The 16,744-nt window shown below is 39.7% G+C and overlaps 3 protein-coding genes across 5 annotated transcripts; 1 reads left to right on the top strand and 2 right to left on the bottom strand.

Annotated features, from left to right (window-relative positions):
* Window positions 1-1,340: 1,340 nt before the first annotated feature.
* ess2 (ess-2 splicing factor homolog) lies at window positions 1,341-5,321 on the bottom strand. The gene is made up of 10 exons (XM_046374343.1): window positions 4,939-5,321; window positions 4,220-4,388; window positions 3,935-4,018; window positions 3,561-3,730; window positions 3,169-3,286; window positions 2,926-3,056; window positions 2,694-2,796; window positions 2,475-2,584; window positions 2,275-2,390; window positions 1,341-2,071 (listed from the first exon to the last, which is right to left on the bottom strand). The coding sequence occupies exons 1-10, from the start codon at window positions 5,083-5,085 to the stop codon at window positions 1,792-1,794; spliced, it is 1,428 nt and encodes a 475-aa protein (XP_046230299.1). The 5' UTR covers window positions 5,086-5,321; the 3' UTR covers window positions 1,341-1,791.
* A 4,853-nt stretch (window positions 5,322-10,174) lies between these two features.
* On the top strand, window positions 10,175-13,472 carry si:zfos-128g4.1. The gene is made up of 2 exons (XM_046375467.1): window positions 10,175-10,406; window positions 12,261-13,472. Exons 1-2 carry the CDS (start codon window positions 10,277-10,279, stop codon window positions 12,971-12,973), a joined length of 843 nt encoding a protein of 280 aa, XP_046231423.1. The 5' UTR covers window positions 10,175-10,276; the 3' UTR covers window positions 12,974-13,472.
* On the bottom strand, window positions 13,279-16,682 carry rnf185 (ring finger protein 185). Of its 3 annotated transcripts, none has more exons than XM_046375469.1 (7): window positions 16,556-16,682; window positions 16,009-16,293; window positions 15,585-15,603; window positions 15,350-15,462; window positions 15,110-15,164; window positions 14,605-14,722; window positions 13,279-14,513 (listed from the first exon to the last, which is right to left on the bottom strand). In XM_046375469.1, the coding sequence occupies exons 2-7, from the start codon at window positions 16,185-16,187 to the stop codon at window positions 14,416-14,418; spliced, it is 582 nt and encodes a 193-aa protein (XP_046231425.1). In that variant the 5' UTR covers window positions 16,188-16,293; window positions 16,556-16,682; the 3' UTR covers window positions 13,279-14,415. The 3 variants fall into 3 exon arrangements, with proteins under 3 accessions (XP_046231425.1, XP_046231424.1, XP_046231426.1); XM_046375468.1 differs by having other exon boundaries at window positions 16,526-16,636; XM_046375470.1 differs by lacking the exon at window positions 16,556-16,682 and having other exon boundaries at window positions 16,009-16,517.
* Between the last annotated feature and the right edge of the window lie 62 nt (window positions 16,683-16,744).

Below are 16,744 nucleotides of genomic sequence, written 5' to 3'. Positions count from 1 at the left end.
GGACTGGCGCAGTTTATCACACGGCATCGTGCCACACAGGGCAATGTTTTGTTTTGTTTATTTTGCTAATTACGCGCACCATAACAATTAACAAATACTAATTTCATGAAGAGTGATAGCAGTTAGATGTAGCTAACAATTTATTTTTAGTTTAGTTTAAGTCACAAATTAACATGAACCCCTATAATCCATCACTCCTGTTAAGTAGATTTATACTAACACCGAGTTACTTCACCAAAAAGTGAGATTTGGCTTTTTCCTTATGGACAATTTCGACTTATCTTTGCATTAAAAATGCAAACATATTCATTATATCCTTGATGATATTTTTTTTAATTTGACCCTGTTTAATGGATTTTCTTCCCATCCAGGGGCTGTCTGACCTATTCGACCTTGTGAGACAGTGCATGGGTCAAATTCTGCAAAGATTGCAGTTATCGTAACAGGTCAGTTAATAAAGAAATTTTATGGCTTTCTTTTACATATTGGGAAACACATCTAATGTCTAAACACCATATTTCAGACTTAAAGTACAGTATTGGTGAAAGAAGTATCCAGTTCCTTGTTGTAGTTGTATAAAATGGAAATACTAAAAAAAGTATGAGTACCTTGGTTTTGCACCCAAGTAAATGTACTTGGTTACATTCTACTACTGAAGTGCAGTAAAAGTCATGAACATATGGGTGTCTCTGTACCGTTTTAAACAGACTTAACAAATTCTTACATGTTTTTAACAGGACCCAAATCAAATATTTACTGAACTAAAAACTCATGTTTGCCTCAGTAGGTCCACACCCGAGTCAAAATGACATGTGACCCACTCCTAGATAACATGCCTGGTTATGAAAACATGAACCTATGAACCATGACTCGCCTAAAAGGTGGAGCTGTAGATCTCCCTGCAGCAGGTGAATTGACCTCAATCGATGACAAATATTACCAGAGGGGACCACTTGACCCGTAACACTTTAAAAAACAAAGTGCATGTTGGAATATTTCTGGCTACTTCTATTAAAACACTGAGCAGTATGACGAGGTCTGTACATCTGAAGCTTGTGGGAGGCAGAGCAGAATTACTGACAAGGATGTCACCTGATGGCACACAATTTTGTACTCTTTTGCAGACAATCTGTAGCCAAGTCCAGTTTACTTACAGTATTTTCTAAAAGGTTGAACAGTTTAATGTTGCTGTAGATTTTCAACTTTAAATTAAGAAGATAAAGGACCAAAAGAAACGTTCATCATATACATTGACTATCAATGAGCTGTCTAACTTAAGCGTTGTTTTTCCCCATTTTTAACACCAGCGCTTAAGTGTATAAAGTGTTAAGCGCTGGTGTTAAAAATGGGGAAAAACAGTGTATAAAGTGTTGTAAAGTGACAAAACATGGCACTTTGATAAAAGTCTATGATGCAGAGACAAACACTGAAATGTCTTGACAGCATGTATGGGCAACATATAATTAAAGCATGTGCTGCTGGGTAGGTGGCTATACAAAAAACCTTGCATTTGGGACATTACTAAATAGAAAAATAAGAAACAAGTAATTAAATAAATTTTGACAGTAAGATATTTTTCATAGGGATCTTCAATAACCCATCTGCACAAAAACTGTAACAAATAAATCCATAAAAATTCTTCAGTCCTCTGTACATTTCTTTATCCAGTCATCCAGGACAAAGATGTGCTCTTAACTTACAGACAGGTGGGTTTGGAGAGTTTATAATCAAGGTCTCTGCATTACAATAAGTCTGTGTTATACAATCTCAGCAGAGAACAGCTTCTTACACTCAGAAAAAGTCTGAGGCTTTCCGTCTCTTGGGAAGTTGCAGCAGATTGTCTGTGAGTGATGTAAGGTCTTGAGAGCTCGGCGTCTTGGCTTTGTTTGGTGTTGGAGTTCCTGAGGGAGTGGATAGACCACCAAAGGGAGACTTGCTGCCAGCAACTCTGTGTGAGGGAGAAGGGGTGTAACTTGCTCGTAGCGCTTTGTCTGTGTATTTGCTAGATGTCCGATTTACAAGCCTCTGCAGTGCGGGGGTGAGGGCTGGACTCAAACCTTTAGGTGTAAGGCTGCAACACAAAAGTCAATGTGCTTAGTTAGTTTATAATAGTAGAAAATTCTTAAAAAAGACACTTACACAGAACAGTCCTAAAACAATTCAAATTAGAGGTTCACTTTCCATTTTAAAGACACGAGATAACATGTGCAGTAAACTGTTCACACTTGTAGAAGCAGATATATCCAGAGTGCAGAAAGTCAAAATGCCTTTTACCTTGCAAGGTTCTCTGTGACCTTACGCAGTGCCTCCTGCTTCTTAGCACGGTTTTTAGCTGCAGCTTCATTAGCCATCTTTAAACCCAGCCTCTCTCGTCTTCCCGGTTCTGGAATCTTTTACAAACAATTGTAATTAGTATCAAATGTAATTTTGCAACTTAATAATTAAAAACTCAGCTACTACTGAAGGTTAAGTACCTTAAATGATGGACCATGATTCCTCTCGGCATATGGGGTGTCTGATCCATCCAGACGAAAAGGGGTGCTCTCAATCTCACCCCAGGTCATCAGAGGCGACTCGGCCACACCTGAGGTGACCAAAACAACTTTCAAAAATCTACTCCATGTGTGGGTGTGTTTTTTTTTAAAGTAATATTTAGTTTAATTTATCTCACTATGCCCCTAATAACAACTTACCAGGTGCAGGGGAAGGCATTGCTTCAAAACCATATCCATTCACTGTGGGAGATTCATGTGGGATGAGCTCTTTCCCGTCAGGGCCCACCTTACCCTGTTTGAACTGAACAGAAAGCATCATAAATAAGTTACACCACTGAAGAGTTAACACTCTTATTCAAGTCAAGAACAGGCTGCCTGCAGAGACAATTCAGTAACAAGCATCAGGCACTTATTTCTGTTTTTTATTTACCTGTGCATTGAGCGCTGCAGCCTGCTGAATCTGGCTTTTGTTAAGAGCTTTGCTAAATGGGTCTCCATTGAAGCGTGTGTTCTTGTGCATGACCTCCCGTGGCTTCTTAAACAAATCATCATCTTTAACGCCTGATTAATAAAAATAATAACAACAATGTAAAAACACATGAAATTCGCCTTCTCACATAGCTACACATCTGATCAATTATATGCCTTCAGTTTAAGAAATATATCCTCTTACCCTCTGGATAATACATCAAAGCATTCTTTGCTTTGTACTCCCAGGTCTCAAGTCCAGCTTTAACACATTCAAGCGCTGCTTTCTCTATTGATGGTAAGGCAAGGTTCTGCTCATGTCGCTGAAAAATATCAGTGGTATTTATAAATATTAATTGTAGTCAAGGGCTGTCGTCTTATTATAATTATTATTATAATAAGACTATGCATTTTTGTGTATGACTATGTATTGCCCCATATTTCCATTTTATGTAAATTAAAGGACTGTAAAGTAATCTAAATCTGAATAATAACGAAGGTGTGGTTTCTAATCCTATGATCAGCACAACTGTAATCCAGGCATTTCAATAATTTGCTCTGAATTTAACTAAACCTTATAACTGTGTACATACACACCTGCTTGAATTCAGCCTCAGCCTCGTATAACCAGGAGTGCTTCAGCTTCTCCTTGTCTTTTGCCAGATCCATTATGTGCTCAAATGATGCATTATCCTCACTGGTATTCTTAGCAAGGAAGCAATCCAGAGAGGGCAGCTCTTTCTCTTCCTTGTCATCCTCTTTGCTCTCTATGAATACAACATCAATAGTAATAGGATTAAATTACTGTTAACCATTTGGAAGTCCATTTGTTAGAGTATTACTGCCAAACATTATTAAGATAAGTTGCAAAAGGGATTTAAACTGAGACACAGATCTGTGAGTTCATATAATCACACAAATAAAGCTCAGGACATTATATTCGTCAGGTCATTATAAAATTTGATACTTACCCCCATCTAAAGCTTTATTGCCATGAGTGGAAGAGGGAGACCCTGAGCGGCCCACTGGTGTTTCAAAGCTAGCTGGGGTCACATCTTTTATACAAAAAAGAATGAAATAAAAAAAATACATGTAAAGAGTCTTTAGACAAAATATTTGACAAATACAATTTACAGTCTGCCGTGGTATTTTGTCATTGACATGTAAAAGCAAAACAAACGCAGTGTTCTCCAATTCTGCAAGTATAATGTAATAACATGAAAATGATTGATAATTTTACTCCTCATATTACTCACAGGGTGCAGAAGATTGTGGTGTAGATTTTGCCAAAGATGATCCATATCGAATGGATATTTCTCTCATTCTCTCTAGATCACCGTTTTCCTCTGCATCAAGGTAGTCCTTCTGTGCTTGCAATTTAGTCACATCTGGGAAGAAGTCCCTCTGGATGATCTTCTCTAAACTCTGTTAGAAGCAGACAGCTATGTTTGACTTTGTGTAAAGGAACGTGATGACATATTTGAGGTTATTATACAACAACAACAACATGCATTTCAAAGGCAAGTCTCACTTGCATTCACTAAAGTATATTTTCTCGTCTTGCTGGTGCCCAAAACAAAACAGGATTTTAGGAGAGTAACTGACTGTAACTGAGAAAAATGGTATATTAAAAGCTCAGATATACAATTACCGATACGGTGAGCTTTTATTTTCTTCACATGATTTATTGATAAGTCAAATAGTCTCAGTTCTATAGGTTGGTTTCAAGCGACAGAGCAAGATGTTTTAAAATATAATGGCTGAATATAATTAACGTGACAAAATTCCTAATGTGTTAAGGTTATGTTACAAGACATAAAGACCTCAACACCAAAAATTAAGTTAGTTAAACTAAATAGCTAACCTGTAAAACAATTCATTTGCTGTAACAATCAAGCAAACAAGCTATCATGGCAGTGCGTAATATTACTGATAACCGGTTCCTTAGCCGTTTCATAAACTATAATTTACTTACCTCAATGTATTGCTCTTCGTCGAGGACCTTTCTCTTCAGCTTTTCCGTGTTCTTCTCCTCGGGTTTTTGAAGGACAGACACTGTTGTGATCGCTGAAGGGACGAGAGTCCCGGACAGCGATTTTCTCACGCTGGCGCTGCTCTCCATTGTGGACCCTGTTAGCCACTTAGGCTAACGGTGCTATTACTACGATGAACGCCGACTGAATCGACTGTTTTGTACTTGAGAAACACGTTTTAAGTATTTTAAGCACACGGTATATAACTAGACATGTAATACGCTGTGAAAATCACTAATTGTAACCTGCTAGCTACTTAAATATTGACTGCAAGCTAACTGACTGCGTACAAACAACGTAGTACGTACAGTCTGAATTGTTGCGTCACAGGAAGTTTACGTTCGACAGCGTTTGTCTTCTTCTACATTTTAAAATTCTTCTTCTTCGGTCTTCCGCCTGCCACAGGATTGGAAAATAAGACTAACGAGGAAAAGTAAAACCACAAGTTCTTCCCCGCCCGTCATGACAGTGTCTAATAAACCATCTATACTTCTCGGTCAAGAGTCTGAAAGGGCCTGAAATCATCTCTCAACAGCCCCTGCTCTTCCTTTCTAGTAAGTCCCTCCATAAACTTTCCAGAAATTTCCAGTATAAAAAAGAAAAACAAACAAAAAAACACTAATCATTGTCATAGATTAAAAAAAAAAATCCATGTAGTTATGTACAGGGGATGGTAGAATTTTTCAATGTAACTTTAAAATGAAAATGTTCTTCTGAGTAATTTTATTGTTTATTTATTAGAAAACGGTTCTAGGTTCACCGTAATAACTTAACAATTAATGACATTACCCTTCGTATAAGAATCTTTATTTATTTTTGAAGTTATTTTGACAAAAGCTTTTCTGAACTGATAGTCACAGTGCATAAAGTTTCATTCTGATTCCTGTTATCTGCCGCATATAGAATAAATGCAATATATTCCAGAAATTTTGTTTCCCCATCAATCATCTCTTGAGCCTCAAGACTGATAATCACTGTTTCAACCTGACTAACTGATATGGAGATGAAAGTTGAGTTAAAACTAATTAGCCAACACACAAAACTGCCCTGAGGAGTATCTGAGCTAAAAGGTGAAGATGTTTAAATAAAGTGAAATATTTAAATTCCTCTCGGCCATGTTCACTGCATGCCAGCTTTTAAGTTGGTATGATGCTTCATCTTTGATCTGTTATGGCTTTCATAAAAAAATAATGTTCCTCCAGCTTCCTTAAAACAACTTTATTTGTTTTCCAGGACACTTTTTTCACAACCAGTTAAACCTATAACAATCCATTTACAGATTCAAGATTTAACTTTCAGCATTAGTATGAGCATATACAGCATTTGAATCAAGTCCTTCTGTCATGCACTCAACCAGTCAGATTCACAAATAGGCTACAAAACTGTCTGCAGTCATAATTTGATTCGCACAAAATGTTTTCCTGGAAAAAATTCTTTGATATGTTATGTCATTAAAGAAAGATAAACAGTTTTGTTTGTGTAATTCTTTATAACAAATGCAAGAGAATTTTGTTGTACTTCTGTAACTCTCTCTCTCTCTCTCACACACACACACACACACACATATATATATATATATATATATATACATATATATATACATATACATACAACACTCTTCTTTTTCCAAAGCCGTGGTCCGTATATAAAAAACAAAATTTAGTTTTCTATGTTTCCTACACTAAACGACAGTCTTTTCTGACGCCTCCACTTTGCTCTTCGGTTTTTAAACCAAACCTGTCAGCAAAAAACCACAACAACAACAACAAAAAAACAACAAAAAGCCACGTTAATTAGTTTACTGATTGATGTAATACTGGACTTCTGTTAGTTGGCACCTTTCAGCAATCAAGCAGAACAGCGTTGGACATCATTATCATCACATATAATTAGTATTATATCAAACTTGTGTTTTGCCATCTGTCACAGGTCCACAATAAAGCACTCAGCATGACACCACAGTCTCACCTCTACTCTTTCTTCTCTTAAGTGAGTGCGTTGTGCTAGTTTCTCCCTCGTGTTCACATCTGGATACTGGTTCTGCAGAAACAGCTCCTCCAGTGCATCCAGCTGCTCCTCTGTGAAAATAGTGCGGTGACGTCTGGTTCTCCTCTGCACCTGACCGGGTGTCTGCTCCTCTCTGTGAGCATCTCCCAACCTGCATGAGTCTGCGAGCATCGCTGGTGGCCAACCGTACTGACAGACTGCAGGGAGGAGATCTGCTTTTGGGTCAGTGAACAAAGTGTTACTGAAGTCAAAACTAGAGGAGGCATATGCAAACAGAGGTGACTCTGCTGATGCGGAGAATGTGTTTGGTCTTACCTTCATGAATGAAATCAGTCTGGAATACGTCTCCACAGTGGGAGCAGTAACAGCAGCACAGGCAGGCACGATGAACAGTCTCTGTCTGGACTCCAACAGGACTCACTGCCCTCTCTTTTAGTCCAGCACTACTCGTTCCACATGACCGTCTGTCTCCATTACTGTTTGGATATTTGCTCAGTATGTTCTCAATGGTGAAAGGAAACTTCTGTCTCTCCATCCCAATCAGTCCATCCATCTCCGGAAGAAATTCCAAACAGTGTTGATCACAGAATATTGACAAGCAACACTTTTCGATAGTTCAGGCTCAGCTGCTCCTCTGCTTCTCCTCTCTCTACAACAGCGTGTCAGGCCCTTATAGTGAAATTGGGAGGCAAAAAAAATAGTAAAACTATAATCCCCCCTATGGACCAGACACATAAAACGGTTGAAACTTAATTCCTAGCTAATCTGGGCAGTTTTGTGAAGAGGTTAGGGAGGACGGCAGATTCAGTTAATCTTGCTTCATTCCTTTCTCCAAAAGAAATCAGATTTCACTGCATAAAATGAGAAGTGGAGAGCTCCTAAGATCCTCATTGTTGAGGTTTTAGAGAAAAGGGGATTGCTTGGTATTAGAAACCTGGATTTAAAGATGAACGTTTTTGGTGTGGCCAGAGACTTGTCTATGCTGAATTTGAGGATTAGCTTTTAAATTTATTTACATAATGTCACTTTCCTATTTAGCTTTATCTACAAATGATCTTTTGCAAATTAGTAGATACGGCACAAGTCGAGGCAGCGCTGACAACAGTGCACACTAATTACACACATTGATTAGGCAGTTAAATGAGTGACGCGTCTTGCCAATGAAGTGTGTGTGGTGACTGTAATAAATTTGTACGTGTGAGCACAAATGACAGGACTAAATTCAGAATATGGTTCCCTTTGTGTGGTTTGTATTCAAAATCATGCATCATGCGTCTTATCTGTGTGTTGCAGTCTTTCAGTCTCACTTCTCTGACAATGTGCACAGCTGAAGTAAAGCTATTACAGGTTAAATTCACACACCCCCACCCCCCCACACCCCTACAAATCCTGTGATTTCATACAAGGCAATACACCTTTTTTTTTTCTTCAGAGAATTAATGGATTTCCACAATCTGTCTTAAGCTCCTCTTATAAGGGCTTTTGAAAACAGATAACAATAAACACCATCCCATCCTTTTCACTTGGGTTTAATAGCACCCAGATTGTTGATGTATAGTTTGTGGAGCATGTGAGATCGCTATCTGCAGTTATTGTGGCTTTCAATAGAAGGAATTGTGTCACATCCACACTGGTTCAAAACAGTTCAGAATTCATTACTGGGGATTAGAATGATAAAGGTTCATTTTGTTGTTGTGAGAGCAATATTTGGAACAAGAGGTAAACTAAAGAAAAGCCACCAACGCCCCACGCCTGATACAGTTTTTCCAGGTTTTCGAGGTGGTGCTTTGACCACTCTCTTCAATTTAAAGTGATTTTCACCTGCAACAACAGTACATCATTTAACAAGGGACACTACTTTTCTTTAAGTACACAACCCGAAGTGTTTCAAAGTGGAAACTGACAATACTCAACAGCTGATTTCTTTTACTTTCTCTTTCCCCAGAAACAAAAGTCAACCAAACACCAGTTCAGATACACTGACGAAAAGCAGGACAACACCGGAAAAAGAAATGCTTTTGCCTTATTATGATTAATTTCTTGAAAATATAACACAGTTACGTTGAAGAATTGTAGTAGATCTGATGGTGAGGACATTTATAATTATCACTGACTAATATGTCTGTTGAGCTGTATGGAAACTCAAACAGCAGGTCAGTGGGAGAAAAAAAAAACACGAATAAGAAAGGACACAAATCAAATCAGTCCAACTCATACAAAAAAAACGCAGGATTAAGCAAATATACCCACACACTGAAATGAGCAGAGAAGCCCACGTGGCATCAGTCTATTCACATGTGAAACAGCTCAGTGTCTCTGTTCACTGCTGGATCGGGGCCCAATACCTCCTGGGGAATCGGAGATTGCAGCTGTGTGACCAGGAAATGCAGAGGATCAACCTTCCTCTCTGTGTTTGCTCAGGACCTGCTTGTAAGTGAGCTTGCACAGGCAAAACACAGTAACTGTTGAAGGCTCAGAAAACGCTTATCAGACAGTGATACCATGGGGACTTGAGGTCACAGACGCTACAGATCAAAGGGCTTTATAAATACAAATATCATGTTTCCCTTTTATTTGCATACTTTTCCCCCTGGAATTTGAAGTGAAATAAGCTCTGGTGTCTAATTTGTTTGGTGCAGCATCACCCTGCAGGCTTTTTAAACTAAGCTGGTGTTGAACTCATAGTGGCCATGTGTTTTATTATTTAAGTGTGTTTATGCTATATAAAATTGAAATATACAGTACACTTAACAGATGCTGATATGGACATATTTTATAAGAAAGACAAGAAGAAAGATAAATTGTCCCCTTCCCGAACTGAAGAATCCATTATCATGAAAGTAAATAAGAGGTTCAAGAGCTAAAAACATTTCTGTTATTTGAGCTATGCCATTTTAGGGCACGTGTAAAAAAAAAAAAAGCAGCACGGATGATGGTGGCCCTCAGAGGTTTATGTTGGGAACTCAGGTTGCTGTCTCTTAAAGCTGAAATGATCCCTGCCCCTGAGAAATAATAACACAATGTGGATTATATTTTTATCCCACAGTAGAGCAGGGCAATCAAGGAGGCGAAGGCTGAGTCGTGCGCCCCCCTGTGACAAAAGACTACAATGGCCACCGTTTTTGAACGGCAGAGCGACACAGCGCGGCAGGCAGCTCGCCACTCGCGATAACTCGCGTTGGGGGCGAACGTTGAGGCTGCAGCTGGGCGGAAAAGGCGGGAGAAGACTGCCGCTTCCGCGTACGCGCAGCACAGAAACAACAGTAGGGCAAAATGGACGAGAAGTTAATTTTGGCCGTATTTAATTATCCAGAGCTGTACAATGTCACTTTGCCGAATTACCGCTGCACAGAAAGTCGGGCAAATGCTTGGAGGAACATCAGTATCCTATTGGGTCTGTCATGTGAGTGTATGATTGCTTTTTTTGTTTATCATAACTTTTTACTGCCAGTTATTATTTGGCAAGCCGATGTTGGACTTGGGAAACTGAACAGACAAAAATGAGTTCCTGGTAGAGAGCGGTAGTTCACACGCCCCTCGTAAGCAATTTGTAGCTTTAAATTCCTTTAACCACATGAGTATACACGGTGGTGTGGTTGCAGCCGCGCGCACCGTGCTAGCGGTAGCAGCCGCAGCACGCACGCCGTAGGCCGCGCTGCACTAGACGGCACGGTCCGGATCTGCCTCTGCGCCGCCAGCCGCGTGTCGACACGGCAAAGGCGGAGGAGGCAACACGAGCGTCACGGACTCGCCGGAGGCGATTCACCGAGCTGCGTGCTTTTTCGTCTCGCTCGTTAACACCGCGAGGTCCACACAAACCGAGAGCCTCTCGAGGTGTCGTGGAAGCGTCGGCTGCACCGGCACAATATGTTGGAACCAGCGGGCGGAGGGCCCCAACCAGAAATGAAGTAATTAGGTGCACGGAGTCATGGTCACTGACGGTGCGGCAAATAACACGGATGAACTGACCATGACCTCCAGACATGTCGTCGAAAGACCAACGTTAAGAAAAAATAAAGTGAATTACCTTTTAGTCCGTCTTCGTGTAATACGATCAAGACACGGGCTATTAAATAAAAGTAATCTATAATAATGATTTATTTTTTATGTGGATGAAGTAGTCTGGTCTTCTGTGTTTTAATATACTGTACATATTAACTTCCTGCCCTGCTTTTTTTTAAGTACACCAATACAAGTGAATGCAACTGAATGAGACAGATCAGTCACAAATGCTACATGAAGGAAGATTATAATGTTTTTGGTTAAACTTTTGAAGAGGTGATAATTCAACTGAGTGATTTTAGTATCCGCTGTACCGTACAACCAACAATAGAGCTAATAATTCAGTCATTATTAAAATAAACTACATTCATAAACTAAATTCATTTCATTTAGTTATTCATGCCATTATCAAACGTTTCTTTGTGCCAACTTCTCACTTGTGAGGTTTTGCTTGTCATCTTTGTGTTTTTGTATAGTAACATGAATGTACTTTTGGACTGTCAAAATAAGCAAAGTGAAGATGTGGTCTTGGACTTTAGGAATGTAATGGACATTTTTTTGTGGGGGGGGGTGCATTGTTACAACAGTGCAGGGATAGCAAATAATGACATAGATCAATAAAAATATACCAAAATAAATAAGGGAAATAAAAAAGAGCACACACATTATTTACAAAATCTTAAGACTGTTTACATTATTGCAGTATTCCTCTATTGCACATAGGATATGAGGGATTATTGCACAATGATGTATTGTTCAGTTAGCAGTGGAATGCGTGGAGTCTGCCAGGAGCAGCGCTTGTTGTACAGTCTCACAGCAGCAGGAAGGAAGGACCCAGTGGGATAAGGTCCCAGCAGAGAGACCCAGCCGTACCTTTTAACCCAAAGACCTAATATATATAGACTGTGTGTGGCATCACAAATCATGTTTGTAGGTAAAATTTTTACCCTTTCAACAATGAATGTGGGAACAGCCTTCTATTCTCTGCACAAATTCATTCTACACAGCGAAGCTCAAATATTCACTTCATTGTTCATATGTGCAGTAGGCTACTCATCTGCAGAAAATGTTTGGGAATGTCATTTTGAGGGGAAATATTTTTTGTCGTTATTTTTAACGTATTTTTATGTGATCGATTTTCTTTTGTGGATGTCCAGATTGACCTGCTTCACCTTTCATTTCTGTGCATTGTTAGTAGATAAGAATCAAGATGTAGTTTCATGCTCCTTACGTTCTGATATTCTACTTTTTTTAGCTGAGGAGTGTAAAAGAAAATGGAAGAACATGAGAGACAGGTACTTGAAGGAAGTTCGAATGGAGATCAAAAGCAAGAAGCAAGGAGAGATTGTGCAAAGCAGATGGAAATACAGACAACTTATGAATTTTATTGCACCATTCGCTGGATCAAGAAGTGGAGTGGCAGACATCTGTGGCAACAATGATGACGACCACGACAATCCTGACAACGAATCTGGCAGCGTGGAGGGAGAAAACACATCATCGGAGACAGTCAAGACACCGCAGTCTATTGTGAAGGTCCCTGCAAGTCAGCCAGACCTTAAGCCCCAGGTAACATTTGTCCCACAGGTCCCTTCAGTGTCTCAGGACACGCAGATGGCCCAGCTGGCTGCTCTGGCTAAAATGCCTTCAGGCTCACAGATCAACCCCAGCAGCAAAACTGGAAGGAAGCGGCGTCTAGTGCAAGAGTCACTTTCACTGCCTTCTTCTCAAAGCACACCATCCCCTACAAAATGGTTGGTCAAAGACAATGGCACAACATTTCCCAGCAGGCCACGGGATGAGGATGAACTGTTCCTACTTAGCTTTGTGCCCGCTCTGAAGAGACTTGCTCCACAGAAAAGGTGTGAGACAAAAATAAAGATTCAGCAGATTATGTATGAAGCAGAGTTCAACGTTGCACAGCCAGAACTTCAAGAGAAACAGCTAGAGCCAGAAACGCAGGACTAGACCAAACTGACTGTTTTTGGACTCTTTTTTTTTTTTCTAAAATCCTTTTCCACAAAATGACCAAAATATCTATTTTTACAGCAGTAAATTTGAGTTTAAAGTACATCTCTTTTTACATGTGACATAATTAATCGTGAAGAATGACTTAACTTGGTCAGATTTTCAACAAAGCATTGAACAAATTGCTGAATTTTTCCTCATCTTTCTTGTTTGGTGCGTCTTGAGTTGCATATTTATTAGATGAGTATGACTTTTGGGGGAATGAAGCCAAACTAGATTCACACCTTAATAAAACAGCAGACAGATTATGATTAACATTTTTATTTACATAGTTTTACTGTCAATAGAGTAAATTCACATTTAGAAAACTTGTTTTATGATCAACTGACCAACATTCATTTTAACTCTGTATTATTCTACAGTATTTTACATTTAATTACAGTGACGGAGAACTGAGAGAAAGGAACACTGTTCATAAATTAATTTTTTTAACCGCTGACATGCATCAACACACTGTCTGACTTTGTTTTAACTCCATAAAACATGTATGCTTTTTGGTACATTTCAGAGATGAGAGGTGTAGTTCGTACGATCGTGTACAGCTAAATTAAAAGAAAAAAAAACCTCAATAGGTCAGTGAAGCGAGACAAGGTGGATGAAACACATGCTAGTATTCAGCATGTAAATTAGTTGGATTCTTTGCAACAAAAAAAAGCAGTTTTGTGTGAATACACCTTTTTCCTGGAAGGCATTTTGACATGCTTCAGTGAGAAAACTGATGTAAATACTAAAGAAAACGCTTGCTGTCTGAACTCTCACAACTTAATGGGACACTTAAATAATACAGAACAGTTGTTAATTTTATTATTAACACGTGCTTTTCCTGCTAGGACCATTAAGTACGAGCAGAGCCCACTGAACTAATTATTCAATGAAAGCTACCCCAAAAACTTTAACTTTAAATGCAGCAGTAGTAGCAAAATAATAATAATAACAATAATAATAAAACAATGATCTCAATGAAAGAAATAATGATCTCTGCTCTTTTTCATCTGACCTCCTTCACATAGCTGATTAAAAAAAAAGAAATTACTAACAACAATGCGTGTGGATATTTAATGGTAAGGTTGTATAAGCAGCATGAATTTTGGTGCCGTTAGCTGATGGCGTTTGGGAGGAGGAATGGCGTGCTGCTCTGCAAGCACACTAAACAGTTCTGCTCATGAGTTAAAACACGAGGCACCCAAGGTTATATAATTCACCTTCAAAGCTGTTGTACCTAGATTAGCATTGACAACTTCATTTAAATCTTTGTGTCAAGGAGAGACAAAAAAGAAAACAAGGAACCAAAAAAAAAAAAGAGAAAGAATCACACTGTTGTGAACCGGGATGGCATCGGTCAGATCTTCTGGGTTACCCTAAGATATTGCCTTTCCATGCATTTATGCAATCAGCAACCAAAACATAATCACGAGGGCGACAAACAGGAAGAGTCGAGACAGAAATTGTTCATCCGTGTGTTGTGGTGTCCCGGGAGCAGCTGTTTGGGGAATTGTTTAAGAGAGGTTATTTGATATTTTGTTAATAAAAGACACAGAGTGGTCATGTTAAAGTGTCTAAAACATATATACCTGGAGGAGGTCTTCCGTCATTGATGTTGAAAGCTGTAGCAAAAATACCAAATGGAAAGGCTCCAATTCCAAATGACATTTGGAAACCTCCATCTCCAAAACCAAACCCTTGAAAGCCCTGTGAAGCACAGATTTCATCATTAGCATGTGTGGGTTCTCTTCATATCTAGCCATGCATTCACAATACCGGAGATAAAGTTTAACACACAGTGTAGGAGATGTGACGCAACACCCAGCGCAATTTGTGATCATTCTCAAGAGAAGTCTCTGCACTAAGCTAAGCATGTAATAGGTCCCTGTGGGGAATGTCCTTTTGTCAATGGATAAAGTTGACGTTTGCATTGCAGCAGCTACATCATTCTGTGTAATGGTTTCATCATGAATGCAAGTTACTCATCAGCAGACATTGCATTGAAAATTACAGAAAGCTGCCAAATAGGTTTGGAACCAAGAAACTATTGATCCGACACAGTGAAATCAGACACTTTATTACCACATTACTTACACCACGGTTTTCTGGCTCAGGTCTCTGCCCTTGTGGTCGAGGGGGTGTTCTTTCTCTGTAAAACAAAAGTACATTTTGTATAAGCCATCATCACACTGATCTGCAGTGTTCAATAAGTGTATTAGATGCTGCATTACAAAATGTAAATGGGTATATTCACCGCCAGAGAATCCTGAGTATTGTGATTACATAATACTTGAATTTTACAATCAGCCTGACCTATTCTACTAAAGTACCCACCTGGGGTCTTGTTGACCTGTGCTCCCCCGCCCATATAATGGGATAACCTTGTCTCGGCTGATACCAGCTTTACACACTGGACACACCTGTCTGTTGGGCCTTGTCTCCAACCACTGCAACAAAGATATTAATGACCTCACTGTTTTGCATGAGTCATGCACCATCAATAACAATGCACCGTCATTAGCATTTGTAAATGGTGAGAAAGGACAAAGTAAAGGTAGGTTAAGCTCACCTGATGCAAGCATGGCCAACTGATCAAGAGGCGATGCAAAAGAAGATGACAGTTGAAGTGTTGAACAGGGAAGAAGTTTGATTAGTAAAACACATCCAAGAACATCCGGCTCTGCATTGTGCAAAATATACAAGAACAAGAAACTTATGCAAATGACTCAGCAGCGGTGGCTGAGGGTCGTTTTTACTGTTGTTGGTTACAAATACTGATTTTAAAAACTGATTTAGGCCAGCAGGATTTGTGGCAACAGACCAGTCTACGGACAGGTCATCCCTTCCTTGCTGATTAATGTGAAAAGTAAGATTAACCAGGCTGACCAGATCTGGACCTGAACTGCCTTTCAGCTGCCCATGGCATCAATACCCTGACAGAGTTGAGATCTTATACAAAACTGAAAATATGAGTCAAAGACGCTAGTTATTACCAGAATAAGTGTCCACACAGGCTGATCACTGCATCCTTGGCGGTGTCCAGACATATGTTACACTCGAAAGTGCTGTCCTGGTTGCCACTGTCGGCCGTAGTCGAGCTGCTGGATCCGGTACCTGGGTTGTCGGTGGCCGCAGTAGAGCCAGAGGTCGGAGGGGGGGCAGCGGTGGCCATTTAAAAATAGATCCACTCAATAAGAAAGTACAGCTGGGGTGACTCCGCTGGCACCCAGTTCTTCAAAATAAGTACATAAGGGGGCCCAGTGGACGGTGGTTTGTAGCTAGCAAAGAGAAGAATACGAGGAGACTGAGCTTTAACACAAGTACCTTACGAAAATGAATAAAGTCGATCGGATGCTAACTAGCTTCACTCTAGATACCGTTGCTAGCGCTAGCAAGCTAAAAAGACTGGGGAACAGTTTTACTGTACGCCAGATTAAGCGGATACAAAACGACAAACAACATATACTAAAGCGTTAACCCATACAGTCATTCATAATATAATTTTCTTACTGAAAACTTATTGGGTAATCGAGAATATACCCTAACAGCTGGTTGCATCACAATTCCACAGCACTTCTAACCGGTAGTACATCCTGGGGCCACGCAGGGGGCGTGGCTAAAAGCCACATGAAATTCTGTTACCCTCAGTAAGGTCTGCCAGGTGCCCACGACGACCAATCAAGCGTCAGTATATGTTGAGCTGTATAAACCTTCATTAATTGTTTTTGG

This window comes from Scatophagus argus, chromosome 20 (genome assembly GCF_020382885.2).
Source record: "Scatophagus argus isolate fScaArg1 chromosome 20, fScaArg1.pri, whole genome shotgun sequence".
Taxonomy (NCBI): domain Eukaryota; kingdom Metazoa; phylum Chordata; class Actinopteri; family Scatophagidae; genus Scatophagus; species Scatophagus argus.
Note: the sequence above shows the minus strand (reverse complement) of the source record. Positions and strands in the feature narration are given on the sequence as shown.